The 14133-nt window shown below is 40.9% G+C and overlaps 1 protein-coding gene across 2 annotated transcripts in view; it reads left to right on the plus strand.

Annotated features, from left to right (window-relative positions):
- Window positions 1-14133, plus strand: part of LOC133851443 (diphthine--ammonia ligase) — a 44359-nt gene that overhangs the window by 11593 nt on the left and 18633 nt on the right. For both annotated transcript variants that reach the window (XM_062287878.1, XM_062287879.1), the window contains 5 exons: window positions 1501-1583; window positions 1687-1759; window positions 2061-2406; window positions 2568-2899; window positions 8045-8382. In XM_062287878.1, coding sequence (XP_062143862.1) covers window positions 1501-1583; window positions 1687-1759; window positions 2061-2406; window positions 2568-2899; window positions 8045-8382 — 1172 coding nt within the window. The remainder of the gene's footprint in view (window positions 1-1500; window positions 1584-1686; window positions 1760-2060; window positions 2407-2567; window positions 2900-8044; window positions 8383-14133) is intronic.

Here is a 14133-nt window from a genome sequence, read left to right on the forward strand (position 1 = left end):
CAATTATCAAATAAGTAATTTCGGGTATTTACAAGCAAATTCGAAAAAGAAAGAAAAAAAAAACTTGAATTATAGATGAGAAAAAAAAACTACACAAATGAAAGAAATACAAATGGAAAAAGAGATAAAATTTACATAAATGACTAAAATACAACATTAAACAATGTAATCTTATCTGCCCAGATTCAGATGTAGTCAAAACCAAAATTTACATAGAAAAAGAAAAAAAGCATCCACCCATATTTAGATACAGTCAAATGAGGCCACAAAGACCATCGAATCCCACAAATTGACCCAAAATCAAAACACCCAATACACTAAAAACACAAAAGAAGCAAATACCTTGTCCATGGGCCTCAACGGATGTGACTTAATGTTGTTCACCTTGCCCCTGCTGCTGATTGGTGGAAGCCTCTTGTTTCTTTGCTGCGATTATTTTCACTGCGAGAGAAAAGAACAAGAAAATTATGAAAACTTAGTTCCCAAGGAGCTACAAATGTAGCTGTCCAAGTAAAAGGAGTAAAAAGGAAAAAAGATTCAAGCTCCGCAGACGATCTCTCATGGTCCTCAAAACTTATGTTATTTCTTTCACTCTAAAGACAGTATAAGAGACAGGAAGACAGCATCTTCCACACAATAGCACTCCAAGTTTTCTTACCAATTCACCAACAAGCAAACAAGTCAACAACACTACTAGACATCACCCAAGACAACCCAAATCGACTGAAAAAGGCATTCCATAAGGCGCAAGCGACCTCGCAATGGAGGAGAAGATGATCCACAGACTCTCCCTTCCTCTTGCGCATACAATACCTATCAATCACAATGACATGCTGCTTCCTAAGATTGTACACCCCAGTCTGAATTGTAACAACCATGGCATACATTTCAAAAGCAGATCCACTTCATTGTATTGTTGACTGGAAATTTTAGCACTCCCTCTCACCTTTTGGATCCTCAATGGAGCTTTTACTTTTTGATCTTTTCCCCCCCCTCTTTTGATAAGTTAGTTCCGTTTTATTTTTTGAATCTAATATCCCTTTTATAAAACAAGAAACTACTATTTTTTAGTTTAAACGTAGTTTTTGTGACCTATTGTACCTTGTGGTTGAACATCAGCCATGCGTGGGGGATTTTGATGAGAAGATATTAGCAACTTTCACCCTGTTGGAAGTTACTTATGCTTAGATTGGCACATTTGCTAATAATTGAAGTGATGGTGTCTAATTTGTATGACATTTGCTAAAATCTGAAGTCATGGTCTCAATGTAACATCTAAGCAAAGATTAGGTCAATGTTTTAGTTTTACGAATAGTAAGCATATATTATAATACTAATCATCTATTCTTTGTTAGATTTCACTATATAGTGTAAGATACAGAATTAGTAAAAACCATTTGTCACCATATGCTGTTGACTCGATGCATATAAAGTGAATTATCTATTCATATTCACTGGATGGCTTGTAGATTGGAGTCCAATGCTCTTTCAATTTCATAGGTTGCAGCGATGGGGTTGGACCCTAGAAAGCACTTGGGCAAAGATATAGGGTTCTTGATGTCCTATCTACATAAGTTGAAAGAGTACGTCAACTTTCTTTTTTCCTTTTTTTTTTCAGTTGCTTTTTTATTAGCTTTGTTTTGAGTGAAGTGTAAAGTTGTTTGTTCATTCTGCCATCATTCACAGGTTGTATGGGATTAATGTATGTGGTGAAGGAGGGGAATATGAGTCATTGACACTTGATTGCCCACTTTTTCTAGTAAGTTTGACTCCTTGACTCTTTTTGGTTTAAGAATTTTAATTTAGCTACCCGTGCGATGTTGCCTTTTGACATCCATTCCCCCCACTGTTTATAACAGGGCTTTTAGTTTGTCAAGAATAAGTTAGTTTTTCAATTATCTTTTATTCATTATTACTCTTCTTGTAATGTTGTTATTGCCAAGGTCACCTGTAGTGTTTTACAAAATTTATGGTTATTGTTTTTCTTTCAAAATTATTAATTTGATTATGTTATTGTACTGTGTTCTTTTTCATGACCATATACCATTATGAATTCACAGAATGCCCGAATTGTGCTTGATGGATTTAAAATTGTAATGCACTCTTCTGAGGCCATAGCTCCAGTCGGAATTCTTCATCCCTTGGCTTTTCATCTAGAAAATAAGGCAGAGTCTCGTTCTTCAAGTGGCATTGACAAAACCACTGAGATTTGTAAGGAGAAAGTGGGTTTTGTATTTGAAGTGCAAGGAGATTGTCTACATAGGTGTGAAGCCACATGCCAGCCTGCTGCTGAAGTCACCAAGTTAGATGAAGTTGCAGAACGTAGAGTTCACATCTCAAGAACAAAAAATCATAATACATTTTCTATTTGTTGCTGGTTGCAAGATTCCTGTGAAACTTCGGCAGGTAGAATGATGATTTTGCAGTAGTTATTCCCTGAAATTGTATTCCCCCCCCCCCCCCCCCCCCCACAAAAAAAAAAAAAATTAATAATAATCATTGCATCTTTTGCAATTGTTTCAGTTCATACTATTACTATGTTCAACTGTTTTATTTTCGATTGGTAGGTTTGCAAGAGGATTTGGAGGCTGTTTTAAGGAAGATTGAACTAAAGCTTGTGGGATATGGTTTTGGTTGGGAGAATGTCCTCTATATTCATTTATATATAGCTGATATGGATAAGTTTAGTATAGCAAACGAGACATATGTGAGATATATAACACAGGAGAAATGCCCCTTTGGTGTTCCATCCCGCAGTACCATTGAACTACCATTGTTGCAAGTGGGTTTAGGAAGTGCGTACATTGAAGTTTTGGTGGCCAATGACCAGAGTAAAAGGGTTCTGCATGTTCAAAGCATTTCCTGCTGGGCACCTAGTTGCATTGGACCATATAGTCAGGTAAGTTATATACAATTATCATTTTTCATTAATAAATTATTTATCAGCATAAGCTAACCATCTCATGTGTGCTAGGTTCAGCTTGCCAAGTAGTTCTTTTGAACTTCTTGTTTATATATTTGGTTAGGTGATTGATGCAGGCAGCAAGGAGATGGTTTTATTTTAATTAAATGTTATACAATTTGAGTAGTCAAGAGTATTTCTGTAATTTGTAGACTTCTTAAATGAGCCATGGTTTTGGTCCATTAGGTCTTATTATTTTTGGGTTTTTTTGTTGTTGGTGTAATAATATTAATTTTTGATTTAGTAGCCAAAACGCGTTGGTTGGAAGGATTGCGAAGGTGTTATATGGGTGTTAAATCCCATATTAGTTTTTTACTAGGTGAAATTGGAAGTAGGGGTTTGTGGGCTGGTTTTGTAGGGATTTCTGGGTTTCCTCATATTTTTGGGGTTTTCGGGTGTTTTTTTCTCTTTCCCCTCTCTTTCCTGTAATGGTGTCATTTTTGTATACTTTCTGTATGTTTAGGGGCGCCTTTATGCTTTAATAAAATTCTATACTTATCAAAAAAAATTGGACTGTATAAGGAATTCCAATTGTAACTCTGATTTATTCTTTTGGAGTATAGTGCAGATGTGACTAATATTATCGTTAGGTCATGACAAATGGTATCAGAGGCAACCTAGTAATATCATGTGACAATAGACACTACCATATGTCGTTGATCTTGATGAGAACGTCAAGGGCTTAAGTTGGGGAGATTGTAATACCCCAGAAAGTTAAGTCTCATATTGGGTGGGATGATTGTGAAGGTGGTACATGGTTGCTAAGTCTCACAATAGTTCCTTACTAAGTAAAATTGGACTATATAAGTAACTTCAATTGTAACTTAGACTATTCTTTTTTGGAGTATAGTGCAGATGTGTCTAGTGCTTTTCTTGAGTTGTGGCAAATGATATCAAAGCCAACCTTGTAACATCATGTGGCGCTATGGCATTGTAGTGTGACGTGAGCCTTGGTGAGTACGTTTGGAATTTTAGTGGGAGAGATTGTGACACTCTAGAAAGTTAAGTCCTACATTGATGGGTGGATTGTGAAGGTGTTACATGGATGCTAAATTCTACATTGGTTTCTTATTAGTTAAGTTTGGGCTATATAAGTGACTCTTGGGAACTTCAGTTATAACTTTGATTATTCCTTTGCAGTAAATGCGTAAATGTGACCAGCACTTTTCTTGAGTCATGACAGATGAGAACTGTTGATGGAGGTAAAGAAATTGAGTTGAAAGGATGTAAGGCAAAAGCAACGAATATAAGGGACGAGGAGGAATCTCATTCCTGATTTATGTTGCCTACCATCAAAAGGCCATATTTTGTACATCAAGATTTCACAATATTGATTTTGGCATACCTAAAAAATGATTCAATTGGAGGGATGGATGTATTACTATTGTCATTGCTGGCTCAAACGAAGAAGTGTATGAAAATTTATATTCAATATTTTATCTAACGATGAGGATGCAATTCAAGAAATCGAGGATTTTAGGACTCTAAACCCATGCAAAAACAGATCAAAGTTTTGGTTTTTACCTTGTTGAATTCAGAATCTTATAAAAAAAAGTTGCTTTCTTGCAAGAAATCTTGAAAAGATCATCCCTTTGATAGCTAGTTACGAGGATGATGCTAGGTTTTCTTGATGCAAAGTTTTCTGCTATGGTGTTTCATGAAAAGATAAGGATTTTCAATGAAGAATAATCAAGGAGTCTGACAAAGATTCAGCCGGAGATTTCGTCGGGGACAGAATCTAGGGTGGCTCTGGGGCTGTCATCTTCCAGGAGTGTGTCGAGCCATCTGCCTCTCGTTCCAGTGGCTGAATCCGTCACGCTGCTTCTATCCTTCTGTCTAGCAACTCAGTTGGTGTTGGTGCTGGGTTGACTCAACCTTTCTTCCCTTTTCCTTCTCTCTCAAGGGCAGCTGAGTTGGGTGAGAAGATTCACTCTTCTCTCCCCGCGCTACAGTCTACTAAACCTTGCCAGAGATATTACCGGAAGGCTAGGGATCTTAGAGAAGGTCACTCAGTGAAGTGGAATGAGGGGCTGTTAGCAGATTCCCTGGCTACTTTGAAGACGCCTATCTGTTCTGCTAAAAAGGAAGTAGTTGCAGTGCCTCTAGTGAAGAATTTTGCGGGTTTTGCGAAGAAGGGTTTCCTTCGAAAGGGGTTCCTCAACCCTTGCCTGGCTGCGATAGCCCCTACCGTGTCTTGGGAGGCCAAGGATGTTGGGATGATAGGGCTTCACTCCCCCTTGGGATGTCACATTATTCCTTCATCCGTAGAGGGCAATGGTTTTTCTCAATCTCAGGAATGGCCTGTCGGGTTTGATCTTAATGGGGAGCTAGTTGTTTGGGAGAAGGATAATTTTTGGGATGGGTTGCCCTTAGATTGGACGTTGGACGGGGTTCATGGTGAGGAGTCTTTGGAAATCCATGATGCCATGGAAGTTGAATTCCATCGGGACGAGATGATAGCACACCAAAAAACCAAAGGAAAGAGAGAGCTTTTGAATTTGAAAAGATCCATTAATTACGGCGATGCAAGCGCTCCCTCTAGGTGCGGGAAAGGCAAGGCTCTCATGTAGTAGGGTTTTGTGCCTTCGTGGGTTTAGTGGTTTTTGGGTTTTCAGGTTTTAGGGCTTACCTCCTTGTGGGTTTTGTTGGGTTCTTTTGTGGGCTGTTCACGAGTGCTCCTTTTGGGCTTTAGGGTTTTGTTGGGTGCTTTTTGTGGGTTGGCTTTGGTTGTTCTTGTGTATACTCCCTGTGTACTTAGGGACGCCTTACGCTTTTTCTAATAAAACTTTTCTTACTTATAAAAAAAAAATGAATAATCAAGGAAATTCGGCCATAGGGTGTTTGAAGAGAAAAGAAAAGAAAACCTCACATTTCTTGAAGAACAAAGGGGTGGGTAGCAAGATTTGTCAAGAGTTTTCTCTTTAGGGTGGGCGGCTACTTGTGGTCATGAAAGAATGCCTTGCACGTGTTTATATAGGTAATATGCTAGGGTTTTAAGGAGGGAAAAGAGTTCATGCACCAATAGGATTTGGAGTGGCCAGCCGTAGGGGAAATCCCTAGGGTTTCCTTATCCTCCTAGGACTCATCTCGTCACAAATAAGTTTTCCAACTTCCAGCCTGCGTTTGACCCCCGAAATATCTGAATCTAAAAAATCTTGGGAGATATCAATTTGTAGGCCTTGAAGTTAGCTTTTTAATGCATCTAAAAAAATCACATCAATCTAAGATATGAGGAGAAAGTTATGAATGAAATACCAAACTGATGTAGGTTTTCCTTTTCACATATGCTCTTTAGGACTCCTACTTTGACTAGGAAACCACGAATGGGTCAAAAGGTTTTCAAATTTATTTTTTATTTTCTTGAAATTATCTTCACTTTAAGTTGATCTAGGTACTATAAATCATTTTCTAAGATTTCATCAAAATCCCTCTCCTTCAATTCAATCGTTCTAGGTTTGACCCAAACCCAAATTGAGTCAAACTTGATCCAAACCTTTCGTTTCACTTCCTAAACTAAACTTTCTTACTCCGACTTTAACTTCCATATTTGAAACCTCTCTTGGGACTAATTTCCTAATTCGGGACTTTCCTATTTAGGTCTTCATTCCTTAACCCTAACCTTTTTTTTTCTTGGATAAGTAATTAAGAAAATATCATTAAAAAGCGTAAGGCGCCCCTACGTACACAGGAAGTATACACAAAGAACACAAAAAAAGACTAACAAAAAGAAAAACCCAACAAAGGAAAAACAACAAGGCACCCACGAAATAAACCCTAACCGCCAAAGAAGCCCTAAGCCCGCAAACTAGCTTGCCTTTACCCCGGCTAGAACCGTTGCCTCTAGCATCAAAGTTAATAGAGCATTCCAAATTTTTCTGCTTCCTGCACCCCTTCGGTTTCGAGATAGAACCCTCATCCTCCCTATGCTGCCCCTCTTAAGCCTATCTTTTCTAAACGGGTATCAAACCCTAGTTTGGGTTTTTTATGCCTCATCTAGTCATGCACAAGTGTGGAGTTTTACAGGTAGGGAGTGGGGAGTGCAGAGGGTTAGAGTATGAAAAATGTATTCAGGAACATTTTGGAGGAATACGTCAAGAATCTTGGCTATGAGTTCAAGAAGTCATTCCAACCAGTTCCTTTACTAGTAAGCCTCTATAGGCCTCTATCTCGAATTTCTCGCTTTAATAGGTCGCAACTTTTGCATCTGTAAATTGGAAATGTTACATAACTATAGCTTTAATAGGTCGCAACTCTTGCATCAGTAAATTGGAAATCATACATAGCTACAGCTTCATTTTCTAGATTCGACATTTATAGGAAAATAGTTATTACTTATGTTACTAGAAATCATTTGTTGAAGTTTGCAATAAGAATACCCTTTCCTTTCTCCTATACTATTATCTATTCCACTAATTAAAAATTTTAGTTTCTCGAGAGAATCTTTTTCTTCTTAGGTAGTTAGAGATTTTGATCATTTGAGGTGTGCAATCTTGTCACAAGATGGACTGCAAGTTTTACCAGCTAAGAAGTGGGCATCTAGAATTATTGCTTAGGTTAGGAGTGTGACCTAGTACAGGAGGTTCCTGACATTAAGCTTCTGACACCTACCTTCCATTGAGTTCCCATTTAAATCTTTTTGAAATTGCGCTGAAATAAGGACGAATGAGCTTGGCTTGTGGAGTAAAAGAACAAACAAACCGGGTTCTTATACCATGTCAAAAGAATCCAACCCAAAAGCTTAAGCTAGTAGGTGGAGAGGTCAAACTATTACATAAACCTATATAAAGCCCCATATCCAATTGATGTTGGATTTCCTAACAATAACGCATTTTATTTGTTGCCCAGGGGTAGAATTTCCTACTGTTTTGAGTGTCAAAGATTAGGGCAGCAGTATTGATTTTGGCGGTGCTTGCTTTTGAATGAGATGGCTTGTTGCTAGTATAGGAACAAAATCTGTAATACTGGGATATTAATGAATATAATCTTTTACATTTCCTATTACCACCATGCATGACAATCATTGACCATATGTTCTTCACATGTTTTAATTGCTATTTGGCCAATTTTTAATTTTGTTTTTAGGCGACCTTGCATAAAGAGATACTTCACATGGCTGGGCAGTTGGGTCTTGACCCTCCAACAATGACTCTCTGCAATGGAGGCGCCACTGCTGAGCTGGAACAAGCACTGGAAAACAGTGAAGCAGTAGCAAAATGCTTTAACTGTTCAATATCGACCTCTGCCCTTCTCTTTGTTGTTTACTGTTCGACTTATGTACCATCATCCGAGAGGCACAGAATTCAGGACAAGCAGGACACTTTCCTGAAGCAAATGAGGCTCTTTCAGTCAGACAAAGGAAGCATTATTAAAGTTCCTGATCCTATTTTTCTTTATGTCCTTGTGCCTGATCTGCCAAAGAGGTATTTATTGTATATGACCCTAGCATTTGCCTAGAAAGCATAGGTATGCATGTGGATATGGACTACATATACATTGATCATATGACAATTGTCAAAAGTGTAGGACACTGTGTGGTGGGGTTACCCTTTTAGATCTTTTTATCTGATATTGTCATTTACAATTATATCCCTATTCTTTTTTTTGACAAGTAATAATGCAACTTTATTGAAAAAGCGTAAGGCGCCCCTACGTACACATGCAGTATACAATAGAGTTCTTACAAACCCAGAAATGCAAAACGACCTGTCAAACCTCCCCGGCTAGAAAGCACTCACAACACTCAAAACTCACTTGAAACCCAAATCCCAAAAAATTGTTGAAGCCCCCATCAAACACCCAAACCTGCCCCGAAAGCACTCCAACCCAACAAACCCCCAAAATCCACTAGAATTCTTGAACAACCCTCCAAAAAAAAACCCACAAACCTAAAACCCCCGTGAGGCACCCAAAAAATGAGCGGACGGAAGCCGGAAAAAAAAACCCCCAAAATACAAAGGAAAAGCCAGAGCGATGGTGGCAGAAAACTTGGTTGTTCAAAATAGAGTTATTCAGTGGAATGTTATTTTTACATGTCGAGTTCAGGATTGGGAGATGGAGATGGTACTTTCTTTCTTCGCTCGGCTTTATTCTATTTCAGATTTCAGTTCAACATGGAGAGGACGACAAGTTAATTTGGAACCTCTCCAAAAGGGGTTTATTTGAAGTGAAGTCCTATTATGAAGTGCTAAATAGGAAAGATGGCCCTTCATTTCTGTGGAAGAGTATCTGACGTGTTAAGGCTTCGGCAAGAGTGGCTTTCTTCTCGTTGTGCAGTTGGGGTTTGAGTTCTGTTTTTCTAGTTCTTGGGTCTCTTTTGTATTGCGCGTAGGGGCATCAACCGGCGGTTTCTCTTTGTGGGTTCCTCTTCCCCAGCAAATATGTAACTTTCTCTGGGTTGGCCGTTCTGTGTTTTGGGGGTGTTTTGAGATGGGAAAAGTTTTCTCGTGGAGTCTAAGATATTTGCCTTCTCGGTTCTGGATGGGGCGTCGAGGTTGAGGGTGGGGGAGAAGAGAAAAGGTTTTTCCGGCGAAATCGTCATCAGTTCTTAGTGCTCGGAGTGGCTTGCATCGACGCTGGAGGTTCTATTGGGTTACCCGGAAGATCAAGAGTTCATCAAATTGTTCAGGGAAGGGTCAAAAATCTTGATTGCTCGAAGAGGTAGTAACTAAGCTGGCCATTTCTTAGAGGCAGCAGTATTCGGGTTGGGTGGCCGGAAAGGGCTCATTTTGATCCTTGAAGGCCGTGGTGAGTGGGGTTGGCTCAAATTCTTAGACGAGCTGAGAAAGGCCGCAGCTTTCCTTTCTGCCAAAGTGGGTTGCGGATCTGGGTCCCCATATGTGTCGGTCAATATTGATAGGGGTTGGCAAATTATCCGCCTATCGCCTACCGACCGCTTACCGAACCGAACTGAACCGCCATCGACTGCCTACCGACTAATTTTCGGTTCGGTAATCGGTATAAAATTTTATTCCGAAAGCTGGTTTGGTAACTGAGCCGAACCGAACCGCCTTTTAAGCGGTAACCAAACCGAACCGAACCGAACCGCCGTTTAAGCGGTAATCAAATCGAACCGAACCGCCTTTGATTTCGAACCGACATAAAACTAAACAACGTCGTTTTAGTAAAAACGAAACGTTTGATCCTATTTTTTTCCTTTAAAAAAATTAAAACAACGTCGTTTCATTACCCATGTTAACTGAATATTAACAGATTTAACCGACTTAACCGACCACCTATTAACCGCTTTACCGACTTAATCGACCGCCTATTAACCGCTTTACCGACTTAACCGACCGCCTATTAACCGCCTTAAACCAACCGCTTATTAACCGCTTAACCGACTTAACAGAAATAAATTCACCGACTGCATTCCGACAAAAGTCGGTTAACCGACCGAATTAACCGCCTACCGAACCGATGCCCACCCCTAAATATTGAGGGGAAGGTAGAAGAGGCAAAGCAGGGATTGGTTCCCTACTGGACGGGTCCCTCCTTTGTGGAGGTGTTGAGTTCAAGTATGGTGCATTTGGCGGGGGGTAGTCGCTTCAGGTTGAGCGTTGCGTCGGCGGAGCCGTGTGTTTTGGATCTTCTCCCGTCGGTGAGGCATGCAAAGGAAGATATGAGAATGGCGGTGGGCTGCTTCTCTTTGGAATCACCTCCGCTTGAACTGTTGGACATAGACTGGCCTTTCTATCCACTGGGTAAGAAGCTTCACGCATATTCAAATTTGAAATTCGAAATTTCAAAAAGACGCACGTGGAGCAAGCTGGGCAACGGGTCTAACTTGGCTCTGGGCTGGGCTGTAAGAAAATTTTTGGACCGTTTTGTCGGGACTGGTCTAGGTCGTAAATGCTCGGGTTTTTGCTTGGCCCGACTTATCCCGAAACCTTTAGCTTCCCATCGGTCAAGAATTTTGCCGGAGACCTCATTGAATCCTTTTCTGCCGGAACCGGAGCTGCTGCTTCCGGTGGCTCAGGCAGCTTCTCCGGGTTTTGTCCCCTTGCAGGTTGGGTCTGGGTTGGATTCTTCCGTTCCGGTAGAAAAGGAGCCTGTCCAACCCCCTGCAGTTCTAGTAGAAAAGAAGTCTGTTGAAGGTTTGGAGGTTCCTAGTCGGGTACTAGGGCCTGGTGTTGCCCCTCTGTTATCCACTGGTACGACTTAATTGGGCAAGAAGATCTCTTCGGAGAAGAAGGGTCCGCCTATTGTTTCCGACCAGAATTGGGAGAAGGAATGTTGGAGGAAGGAGGCAGAGCTTTGGGGGAGGATTTCCGCGATGTATCCGTTGGTGACTGAGGAACAGAGACATAAGCATCTTGAAAATCTAGGGCGAGATGATTGAGCGCAAGAAATGCGAAAGTAAGAGGGAGCTTCGGAATCTACAAAGTTCCGTCCCTGTGATGTCGGAGTCTGGCGCGCCTATTTACCCATCGAAATCCAAGTCGGTGCTTTCATACTCTCGGAAGAACAAGGTTGGCAAATTGGATAAGCATCTGGTTGCAGAGGCTCTTGAGACTTTCAGTGCTCCTAAGGAGCTTTCCAAGCCAGTTTGTGGGGTTGTCTCCAAGCCCTTGTCAACTCGTGCAAAATCTATGGCTGCTCAAGACGAGGGCTATCAGCCTATCCTTCGGCGTGGCTTCCTTCTCCCAAGCGGCGCGGCTCTTCCTCCGTCAGTAGTGGGAGTAGTTCCACTCTCTTAGGTCCAGTCTGTGCTTGGGTGCCCGCCCTTATTCTCAGAGGTGGGCAAATCTTCGTGGGGATGTGGTTTTGAAGAGATTGGTGATCCTCCCGGGGCAGCGATTGATCTTAGCTTCTGTGTTAATACTTTAGGGGTCTCCCACGAAGGGAATGTGAAGGGCTTTGTAGACTTCATGACTCTAATTGATGTGGAGCATCGTCTAGAGGCTTCAGTTTCCTCTTCTAAGTTTAAAGGGAGTCGTGAAGTGAAGAATTTAGAGTGCTCGATTAATTATGATGCTAGAGGTTTTGGTTCCAGTAGGGGCAAGGCTAAGCGGCCTAATGTGATGTATTAGTCTCGGGGTTTTGTGGGCTGGTTTTGTAGGGGTTTTCTGGGTTTCCTTCTGTTTGGGTTTTTCGGGTGTTTTTCCCCTTCCCCTCTCTTTCCTATTTTGGTGTCCTTTTGTATACTTCTTGAATCCTTAGGGGCGCCTTTACGCTTTTTGTAAAATTCTCTACTTATAAAAAAAAGCTTCTTCAAGGTGTAGGAAAGACAAGGTCAATAGGTCATAGGGTTGTATGCCTTGGGGGTTTTTGTGGGTTGTGTTTTGGGTGTTAGTTCGTGGTTTTTTTGGGTGCATTGGTTGGGTTCTTTTGTGAGATGTCTTTTGGGTTTATTTCAGTTTTGTCTTTGGGGCCTCTTGCTAGGTTTTTGTTCGGGTTTTTTCAGGTCAGTTGTGGCTCTCCTGTGTATACTTCTTGTGTACGTGGGGGCGCTTTACGCTTTTATTTCAATAAACTTTTAATTACTTATCAAAAAGGGTGGCTTTCTTTGTATGGACAACAACTTTAGGTTAAATTTTGACGCATGATAATTTGCGAAAGCAAAATGTCGTGGTGATCGAGTGGTGTTGTATGTTTAAAAAGAGTAGGGAGTCAATAGAATATCTGTTACTTCATTGCGAAGTTGTCCGCGATCTATGGAGTTACATTCTTACTTTATTTGGGGTAGAATGGGTTATGCCACGAAGGGTGCTGAAGTTGTTGACTAGTTGGGGCACATCGTTTGGGTGTGGTCCAGCTAAGGAAGTTTGGCTGTTAGTTCCTCTGTGTTTAATGTGGCGTATTTGGCGGGAGCAGAATGCGCGGCACTTTGAAGATGTAGAGACATCGATGGTAGATCTAAGGAAGCGTTTGCTTAACACGTTATATATTTGGATATATTTGGATAGCATCTCATCATAGCTTGAATGTTTTTACTTATGCAGATTTTTTAAATTTATTTTTTGTTCGTTCCTATTAGGAGCACTCTTGTATACTAACTGTGTATTAGGGTTGCGCCCCTTTGCGCTTTATTAATGAATTGACATTATTTATAAAAATAAAAAAAGAAAAAAAGAAAAAAAAAAAGAAGAAGAAGAAGAAGCCAGATCTACAAGGAAAAAAAATGGCGGTGCCGCGTGGCACCACGCGCACCAAAGCGGCGCGGAATCTACCGGAGAAGACATCGAAGAGGTGCATGCGCTGTGAAAAGATCCCAAACACCGTAGATCTAACTCACAAGCTTAAGAAATTCCCTAGGTCATGCGCGCTAGAATGGCACGTGGCGGCCACCCGCAGCTGCGCCAACAGCGGGGTAGAGGCATGACAGAGAGTCCCCTAGTGAGGCACGTGCAGGGGGAGGTGTTTAGGACGTCCTAAACACCGTAAATCTACATCCCAAGATGCAAAATAACCAATTAGCCACGCACACCGACGCGGCGGCCATCAACAGAATCGACGTCGACGGTTAAGATCAGAACAAGCTGGCGAGGCCTCGGGCGTGGCGCGTGTGCGCGAAAGATGACCCAACCACCGTAGATCTACTCCCAAGATGTAGAGAAACCCAAAACTAAAATACCAAAAAGAAGAAGAAAAAACACTAGAGGACCTAGACTGGATGGGAACCGGATGAGGAGGTAGGGAGGAGAGCCTCTCCTCCCTCCTCACTAGACGTTATCAGAGAAGAGACCTAAGGGTTTTTTGTTGAGAGGGAGACGAGAGAGACTGGTGGTGTATATCCCTATTCTATACTAAAGAAAGGCGTACTCTAATATTCAAGGTGTATCCATTACTTTTATCCAAGAGGCTTTTGATATGTTCCAAAAGATTGAAATACTATTTAAAAATGTTGGATGAATTTATGCAATATTGAGAAGAATCCAAGAAGTTTTATATTTGATACTGTAGTTGTTTGATTTTTCCATATTCTTTATAGGCAATTTGAGGGAGTCTATATGCTTCTTACCTTGGTTGATGTCATTTCCTCTATGGCCATGAGGGATCCTGTTCGATCAATGCATGCAGATATCTGAATTTTGAAGTTTGATCTAGAATTCAAATGACTTCAATGGACCTTGAGTCGATCAAAGTTTCACAAAGTTAGATTTGATCAAATTGTCATAAAATGCTAATCAGTAATGCTTTAGAGTGAAGCTATTGTGTCTCAAAAATGTAGT

This window comes from Alnus glutinosa, chromosome 12 (genome assembly GCF_958979055.1).
Source record: "Alnus glutinosa chromosome 12, dhAlnGlut1.1, whole genome shotgun sequence".
Lineage (NCBI taxonomy): Eukaryota > Viridiplantae > Streptophyta > Magnoliopsida > Fagales > Betulaceae > Alnus > Alnus glutinosa.